This window comes from Rattus norvegicus, chromosome 19 (assembly GCF_036323735.1).
Source record: "Rattus norvegicus strain BN/NHsdMcwi chromosome 19, GRCr8, whole genome shotgun sequence".
Classification (NCBI taxonomy): Eukaryota; Metazoa; Chordata; class Mammalia; order Rodentia; family Muridae; genus Rattus; species Rattus norvegicus.
The window spans coordinates 50,652,496-50,661,820 of record NC_086037.1 but is presented as its reverse complement, the minus strand read 5'-3'; the positions used below and the strand labels follow the sequence as shown (position 1 = coordinate 50,661,820).

Here is a 9,325-nt window from a genome sequence, read left to right as displayed (position 1 = left end):
GGGAGCTTGGTCTAGCTTGGAGCGAGCTGGCTTGTCCCAGCAGCCCCTCCCTAGGCCCCTAAGCTCCAAACCTACTCCCTTTAGGAGCACTAGCTACTAGTTCTGCTCCTCGAGGTGTAGCCTCAACCTGCGGGGGGCGATAGCCGTGTCTCAGAGGGAGCTACTTACCGCAGAGTTGGTTGGAAGCTAATTACATTGAGACTCAAACACTCAACTAAGGTGGGCCATAGTTGGAGAGGTTAACCTCACGTGTACAGAGAGGTATTTTCAAAACAGAATCCTGAAGGTTTCTCTTTTTTCTAATTTCTAAGTTTACTTGTTTTGTTGCAACGGACAGGGCAACTATTTTTTGTTTTTTTTACATTTTATTCGTGTTGAAGAGGGATGAGCCATGACGTGGATGTGGAGAGAGGAAGCTTACTGGAGTCAGTTCTTCCACCATTGAGGCCTAGAAATCAGATTCTCAGGTTTAGAGGCAAATTACCCACTGAACCAACTCACCCTCCAATTTTAACTCTTATTGAAAGAAAACTAAATGGCTCAACGTAACTTTCCCCAAGTGGCCGTACTGTAAATAATCTTCCCAACCCTTCCCCTTTACTTTCAATATCCTTTTCAGTTTCCTAGGTGACACAAATATTTCAAGTAACGCCTCTCAGTTAGGCCTGTGCTGAGTAAATGGCTCTGCTACCAACCCAAAGAACCATGGTAAAGGAAAATGGCTGAACACCCCTAACTCTATCTTCCTGGCCAAAAAAATCTTTAATACTTTTGTATTTTACCCTTTTAGCCTCACTCCTGGGGATGACTGATAAAACTAGGCTAAACTTCCTGATTAAATCCCTCTATCCAGGGGTTGGGGATTTAGCTCAGTGGTAGAGCGCTTGCCTAGGAAGCGCAAGGCCCTGGGTTCGGTCCCCAGCTCCGAAAAAAAGAACCAAAAAAAAAAAAAAAAAAAAAAAAAAATCCCTCTATCCAGACCACTTTGCTTGGTTTTATTACCTAGTCACCTGTGGGTGACACATCTGGAGCCTCACCACCACCAAGAAAACAAAACATAGGCAAGTTGTGAGACAGGAGGAAGGATCCAGGGAATGCTGCTAAAGGGTTTTTAAATAAATAAATAAAACCAAAGGGACAGCTTTCAAAGAATGGGAGTTCAAGGATACACAGAGAGTGTGGCCCAGAAGGGGAAGCCCCTGCTCCAGGAAGCGTATTGACATGTTAAGAGTTTGGCTGGTGGCCTAGAAATGTACTGCTGTGCTTTCACCACCTGATTACAATCCAAAGCTAATCCGAAAAGGAAGCATCTCCCCATGGAGCACCTATACAATACATACTGCAGCTTTCTCAAGACCCATTTCCCAACTCGGAGCCAAAGGACAAGAAGGGAAGTAGACACTGGTGTTTGGGTACACTTCAGCTTGCAGTCATACGGCATGTTCCCAGGCAAGGTGATTGGCCCATAACGAACTCAAATGAGTTAAGTTTGCCAAAGCCAGAGCCTAAGTAGATAGAATTCGTGCATGTCCCAATAGTCACAGGAACAGGTAATGTTAAAAGGCATTTACAGAGCTAGAAAGGTGGCTCAACAGTTAAAGAGTACATACTGCTCTTACAGAGAACCAAGCTTTGGCTCCCAGTACCCACAGATGACTGACAACTGCCAGTAACCCTAGCTCCAAGGGACCTAATGGCCTTCAGACTTTTTTCAGGTAGCTACAATCACTCACACACACCCACACTTCAAAGTAATAAAAATAAATTGCTTAAGTCATTCACATTAGGCAGTGGTGGTGCACATCTTTAATGCCCGCAGTGGAGGCAGAGGCAGGCAGATTGAGTTTGAGGCCAGCCTAGGCTACAAATTAAGTTTCAGGACAGCAAGAGCTATACACAGAAACTCTGTCTGGAGCAACAAAAGTCATTCACATCTCCCCATTAGCTCTGAGCTGAATTACTTACAATTATAGATAAAAATGCTATCTTACCTTTCCCATATCCAATCTAAAGACAGAGGCAGCCAAGACCAGTGTAGGGATGGATTACAAACCAATTCCTTAATGCTCTCTACTCATCTACATCTTTCACAGTGAAGGTGTACTGAAATTAATGTATTCCTCACAAGAGTCCCTGGTGCCTGAAGGAGCCAAGGCTGACTCTAGTTCTGCACTTCACTGATTACATCCACATGTGTTCCAGGCCCTACCTGTCCCAAAAGGTGAAATGGTAAACAAACTTCAACTGTAGAAGAGAATTCAAGAACAAAATTAAGCCCAGCGTGGTGGTGCACACCTTCAATCTCAGTCAGAGATTTAATGGCAGTCAGAGACATGTAAATCTTTCAATCTGAGGCCAGCCTGGTCTACAAACTGAGTTCCAGGTTACCCAGGGCTACAGAGAGAGACCCTGTTTCAACACCCCACCCCACCCCACCCCCAAAGGAAATTAAAACTATCAAGAATCTAGAACAAAACAATTCCCACTTACTTTTCAGTCACACCTTTTCATTTAAAAATTCTGGGGAAGGGATGGAAAGATGGCTCAGTTGGGAAAGTGCTTGCCTTGCAAGTGTACCCATAGAACCTATGTAATAAAAACAACAATGACAACAAAATAGGCTTGATGCCAACTTGTAATCCTAGCACTGGGGAGGCAGACACACACAGATTCCCTGAGGCTCACTGGTTGGCCAAATAGCCTATCTCTGGGTGAGATCCAAGCAAGTGAGAAGACACCTCCAACCTCCTCTCTTTTTCAGAACTCTGGGCTGAACCTACAGCTTTGTGCTTGCTAAGCAAGTGCTCTACCACTGAGCTAGACACCAACCACAAGAAGACCCTCTCCCCCCAACCCCAAAAAGGCTGTATAGCACCTCTGGCAGGCAACCCCATACTACACACATTTATGTATGTATACATACACAACAATCCGACGAAATAATCATGAACAAACCAAGACCTTTTGTGCAGCTTCCAAACTCTTTGGAGTGACCTGAACAAGGAACTTTATGAAGATCTATGTGCTTTATGGAGAAACCGGGCCATTGTTTTAAAGCTTCTCTACCTTCTGGGCTAGCCTGTTCTTTCAAACAGGCCAAGACCTATACTCCTATATTTCAAGGACACTTAGCTTTAATAAAAATAAAATGTCGAAACCCAAATAAAAACCTTACTTTCTTGTTTAATTTGTTTTGCCAAACACAGTGAAAACTTCAGTCTAATTGTACAGAAAATAGAATTTGTAACCAGTAGCAAACATAACGAGATAAACCTAAGTCCCTGGTCAGCTGGATCTCCATCAGCAAGTCACCCAGAGTCCTCTGATAAATGACCTTCTGGGTAGAGAGGTCCTAACAGGCAGAGGCGCAGATCAACTAGTCTCCATCAGAATCACAGGCTGCACCTGAAACGGGTAGCATGAAAAGGAGAAATGATGTTACTGAGATCTCTTATTACTACACACAGCAAAGCTGTCTTCAATTGCTGGCCAACCTTAAGATGTGGGCTTTCTCAAACCCACAGTCCCTAAGAGTCCCATTTGCACCCCTCCAGGGTAAGTTTCAAGTTCAATGGTTCTGAAGCCTTTGTATAACCAGAATCTGCAACATAAATTGGGGAGTGAGAGACAAAGTCATAACTGCTGGTGTCACCAGATTCTGAAGTCCCCAACTCCTACTTCAGGAGGAAACGAAAGAGGGTGCCAATTGACCAGCTTAAGTCCCACTGTCCTAAACCTCAGCACTGTCAACCAGAATATTGGGGAGTTCAACATCTGCCTGAGGATTCCTTGGGCTGGAAGGAGTCACGAATTCTGCAGGTTTCTGGGAGGAACCATTCACATTCCGTGCTTCTTACGGATGACAGCCATGGCAAGCAGGCGATCCTTCTCTCGAAGTTCTTCACGGAGCTTGGCCTCGGTAAGACGCAGATGGCGGATGCTACCCTTCATCTCTTTCATCTTCACTTCCATCAGGGCCAAGATGTCCCGCTGCTCATTCAGCTTGCGCAGGAGCTCCTCCTCCGTGGTACCGGACGACAAAGAGTATGAGTGGTCGGAGCCAGTATCAGGGAAGCCCTCTTCCCCTACTACCACCAGCTGAGGGCCCAGAGTGCACTCAGCGGCCTCCAGCCCAGCTGTAGCAGCCTCTAGCTCTGATGCGGCGGCAGCGGCGGCTGCCCCTTCAGCAGCTGCAAACTCTACTTGCACTGTAAGGTCGATGGGCTTCACATCATCTCCCGAGGAAGTAGTGGGCGCTGGAACCACGGTTCCAGGAGCCTGGCTGCTGTCTACGGCGGCCTGAAGAGTAAGAAGCACGGCCGCAGAGGCAGACACCAGATTCGGCTGCAACTGGGCAGTCTGGGCAGTGGAGGAGGACGGAGACTGCTGCTGCTGCTGTTGCTGCTGTTGCTGCTGCTGCTGCTGTTGTTGTTGTTGCTGCTGCTGCTGCTGCTGCCTACGGCGGGCTGCCGCAGCTCCCGCAGGTCTCCGAGCTACTTTGCGCTCATTGACGCCACGCAGCGGGAAAATGGTGGGAACGCGCACCGTGTAGGTCTTGCGGCCGCCCTGGAAGTGAACGCTGCAGAGACGGTGGCCCGTGGTGGGCTGGAAGGTGGAGAAGCACCCACTGACGCCAGCACGGGACACGTTCTTGAGCCAGAGGCGCCGCAGTTCAGCGTCCTTGGGAAACGTGTAGAAGTGCAGCGCCTTGTCTCGGTGTGAGTTGTTGTAGCAGCCCGGTACGCAGCACGTAAAGCCAGGCATGGCTGCGACGCGCGGCCCGGCCCACCGGCCTCTTGAGCTCTTCGACGGCCGGGTCTGGCCCCCACTTCAGCTCCTCGACGGGCGGTGCCGCGCGAGGCTCTTAGAGGTCTCTCACTATTGCCGCCCGGCGCAGTCCTCCCGAGCGGAGGCCCCGTGCCCAGAATATGCTTGCGGACCGCCCGCGCCGCGCTACCCACCCGGCAGCCCGCCTGCGCTTCGGAGTCGGCCCGGGGGACGCCGCGAAGGACCGCCTGGAAAGGAGGACTACGCCCCCCACAATGCACCGCGCCAGAAGCCGCTCACTTCCGGGATGGGGCGGGCTTATTCCGGCTGCTTTCCCGGGCACCGCGATATCCTGTTCAGAGTCGATTATTTTCCAGATAAAGCTCGTCCAAGGCGAAGGGGGGGAAGTGTATTCGAATGGAACGTTGTCGCACGGACTACCCCTCACAAGGACCCGGAATCCTGATGGTACGGGGCGCGTGCCTCGTGAGCGCAAGCGCTCTGTGTCTAACACACAAAGACTACAAGTTCCATGCTGCATCAGAAGAACGTTTTGGTGCGGCCGCGGACTGCAGCGCCGCCTAAAGGAGAGGTGGAGTTCCTGCAGGCCAGGATTTGAGTGAGGTTCTATAGCTTGCTCTAAAAATCCCCCCAAACTCCACAGTGCATTCATTAGCCTGGAGGAAGCCCAAGTCAGCCCAGAAGAACTTCTGGAGTCACTTTCTTATATTGGGAGCAGTCTCCCGACTCTCAACTACCTCTAACTTGGACTCACTGACCTAAACCAGGTCCCTACTAGCTGCTTACTATGTGCCAAACAGTGAAGGGGAAAACACGTTCAAGGTAATTTTGAGCAGTCAGGTCCTCCCCAGCGCTCTCTCTCCTGGAGACTAATTAGAGTGTCTTATGGATAAAAGATGAGTAAGCGCCAATAGATGTCTAATCAATAAAGGCCACAAAGGAATCAGCTGGACAAAGAAGACAATGACGAAGGGAGGCATGAGTAGATAGGCCAATAAGAAACTTGGAAGTGGACAGATACCTGCCGCCTCGCCTGGGAAACCTAAGTAGCTAGAGCTAGAAGTGACTTGATGGCACTTCAGAATCATCGGGCTGTTTCATGGAACTTCCACTGAAGCGGTACGGAAATGGAGACTGAAATGAAGACTCCAGCTGTGTTGATTGGATTTGAAGCCTCTTTGGTTCCTTTAAAAAAGCAATCCATAGGGGTTGGGGATTTAGCTCAGTGGTAGAGCACTTGCCTAGCAAGCGCAAGGCCCTGGGTTCGGTCCCCAGCTCCGAAAAAAAGAAAAAAAGAAAAAAAAAAAAAAAGAAAAAAAAAAAAAAAGAAAGCAATCCATAGTTTCTGGTTCCTGGCCTAAGCTTGATTCTATATGTTTGTCCTCCTCCCAGACTCCTTCAGATTTTGAATAAGGAACCCAGCTGTGCCTATTGTCTGACATCTGAATAGAATGAACCGTGGGTATGGTACCCAGCTAGAGGAAAACACATTTGCTAATCAGTGCTTCTGGACACTAGAAGATCAGGCCAGACTGAGCTTCAAAAGTCCCAGTCTCAAATAAATGTGATTTTATATATATTAAAAAAAAAAAAAGAAAGAAAGAAACTTGGAAGTGAGTAGTATCAGTGCTTGGCCTCCCAACCCCCCTAGGTTGGGGGACTGTTGGGCGCTGCCATTTAAGTGCCTGAAAAGGGCAGCCAGAATAAAGCCCTGAAAGATTACAAACTAAACATTGATAGAGAAGTTGGAATTTCACTCAGCAGGAAACGAGAAAGTTAAGTGAAAAAAATTGCATTATAACAAGACAGTACTATAGTTCTTGGAGTAAACATTTTAAATAAACAAGACAGTAGTTGGTTTTCCTCCCAGGAACAGTCTTTGTGGGCAGGACAAGCCTGATGTGCCGACCTGCAATCCTGGTTAGTTGAGGACAGCCTGGGCTACAAAGTGAATTCAAAGCCAATCTGGGCAACTTAGTGAGACCCTCTCTGGGAATAAAATGGGGCTAAGAGAGTTAAATGAGAAGAGAGTTAAGCACTTGCCTACCACGAAGGGGGCCCTCAGAAACAAAAACAAGACAGAAGCCCATATACTACCATCGCATTTCTAGTAAAGCCAATGAGATCTTGGTTATTTGTGTGGGCTTTGCTTGGTTGTAAGTAAAAGAAAAATCCCATTTTCCTGGTCTAAGCAACTGGGTTCACAGCCTCATATCCAGAATGTATTCCCCATGATGTACACAGTACAATGAAAGATGTGTGTTCACTTGAGCGAATCACTTATGTAATAGTACAAACAGCCTTCTTTCTTTCCTTTCCTTTTCTTTTTTTGGTTTCTCTGTGTAGCTCAAGATGCCCTGGAACTTGCTCTGTAGACCAGGCTGGTATTAAACTCACATAGATCTGATTTCGTCTGCCAGCCAAGTGATGGGACTAAAGGTCCCACCTCCTTCAATAGGTCACAGTTTTAATTCCAGTATTCAGGAGGCAGAGACAGGCCAATCTCTGAAAGTTCAAGACTAGCCTGGTCTACACAGGGAGTTCTAGGATGGCCAGATCTACATAGAAACCCTGTCTCAAAACAAAACCAATGTATAAATATTGTATACTGTTTTTCACATTTGTTTGTTTAGTTAACATTCAACATAATGGGAGATAAATATAATGACATATGTGTTTGTGTGTGTGTGTGTGTGTGTGTGTGTGTGTGTGTGTCATTATATGTTCTGTGTGAGAGTCGGGAATGATGTTTGCATTTGTGGATGTTCATATGTGTGCCAGTGAGTGTGGAGGCCAGAGGTCAAGTTCTGGGTATCATTCATTCCTCAGGAGCCCTTCGACTTTTCTTTTTCAGGCTGGCCCGCCAGTTAGCTGGAGGGATGCACCTGTCTCTACCTACCCACAGCACTGGAATTATAGGTGTGGGACACCATGCCTGTCTTCTTTTTTTTTTTTTTTAATTTTTTTCAAAGATTTTACTTATTTATTGCAGATACGTGAGTACACTGTCACTGTCATCAGATACACCAGAAGAGGGCATCGGATCCCATTACAGATGGTCGTTAGCCACCATGTGGGTGCTGGGACTTGAACTCAGGACCTCTGGAAGAGCAGTCGGTGCTCTTGCCCACTGAGCCACCTCTCCAGCCCCATGCCTGTCTTCTTACTTGAGTAAGGAAAGATCACAGAGCATTAAAGAAGATGCTCAATTAAACCCTACCTTCGGTACATAAAATAATCTTTAACATACACTCATGGACATTCAAATAATATCTAGTAAGTTGAAATTATTGCTCTGGGGCTAGAAAGATGGCTCAGTGGTTGAGAACACTGACTACTCTTCCAGAGGTCCTGAGTTCAATTCCCAGCAACATGGTGGCTCACAACTATCTGTAATGAGCTCTGATGCCCTCTTCTGGTGTGTCTGAAGACAGCAACAGTGTACCTATATACGATAAATAAATCTTTTTTAGAAAAAGAAAGAAAGGGAAGTACTGCTCTGTAGTATAATAGGAAAGGGACTGTGGTTATCGTCAGCACCAGAGCAGAGACATCCATGCAGTAGATGATTTTTCCTCCCCAGCACCACATTATGCATCCTCTCGCCATCTCTAGGGAAGAAGGCAAGAATCATATCGTGTGTCCTGCTTCTAATCTCGTGTCCTCTACATCTGTTCTCCTTATGGCTGCGAAAGAAAATCTAACAAGTCGGAAGTCACTCAAGGGGCTTCCTATTGTATTTAGAATGCTTTCTAAATTCCTTCCTGGAGCCTCCAAGAACCCACACATATAGCCTGGCCCTTGTCAAACTTTTACATTCCTCTCTATGACCCTTTCTTCATCCAGTGTTTTCATTATTTTGAAAACAACCTTGGAGCAAGACAGATGCCTCAGAGTTAAGACCACTGACTGTTCTTCCAGAAGTCCTGAGTTCAAGTCCCAGCAACCACATGGGGGCTCACAATCATCTGTAATGGGATCTGATGCCCTCTTCTGGTGTGCATGAAGATAGTGAATATATATATATATATATATATGGCATATATGTGTGTATATGTATATCTTTAAAACAAACAAATAGACAAACTTTGGACTGGTGAGAGGGCTCAGTAGGTCTTATTATTTGCCACCAAGCCTGTTAAAACCTGAATTCAATCTCTGGGATCCACATGGTGGAAGGAGTCCTCTGGTTTCTACTTGTGCACTGTAACATGGACATAACTACACATGTATAAAATAAAGAAAAGTTAAAAATAGCAGAAAGTAGCTGGGTGGTGGGTGAATGCCTTTAATCCTAGTACTCAGGAAGCAGAGGTAGGCAGATAGGTCTCTTGAGTTTGAGGCTGGCTGGTCTACAAAGTAATTTCCAGGACAGCCACAGGACTACACAGAGAAGCCATGTCTCAAAAAACAAAAAAACAAGAAAAGCAGAAAGTAGTCATCCATGCCCACATTCTCAGCTCTGAAAAGGCAAATAAAGAAGCATGAGTTTGTACAAGTTCAAAGCCCGCCTGGTGTATATGGTAAATCCCAGGCC

At 46.6% G+C, this 9,325-nt stretch overlaps 1 protein-coding gene across 1 annotated transcript; it reads right to left on the bottom strand.

Annotated features, from left to right (window-relative positions):
• Positions 1–3,164: 3,164 nt before the first annotated feature.
• Positions 3,165–4,982, bottom strand: Thap11 (THAP domain containing 11). Its single transcript, NM_001107422.1, has one exon. It carries the CDS (start codon positions 4,762–4,764, stop codon positions 3,838–3,840), a length of 927 nt encoding a protein of 308 aa, NP_001100892.1. The 5' UTR covers positions 4,765–4,982; the 3' UTR covers positions 3,165–3,837.
• Positions 4,983–9,325: the final 4,343 nt, after the last annotated feature.

Excerpts from the sequence above, each read along its gene's own strand:
- Thap11 (NM_001107422.1), bottom strand. The coding sequence starts at position 4,764 with ATGCCTGGCTTTACGTGCTGCGTACCGGGCTGCTACAACAACTCACAC.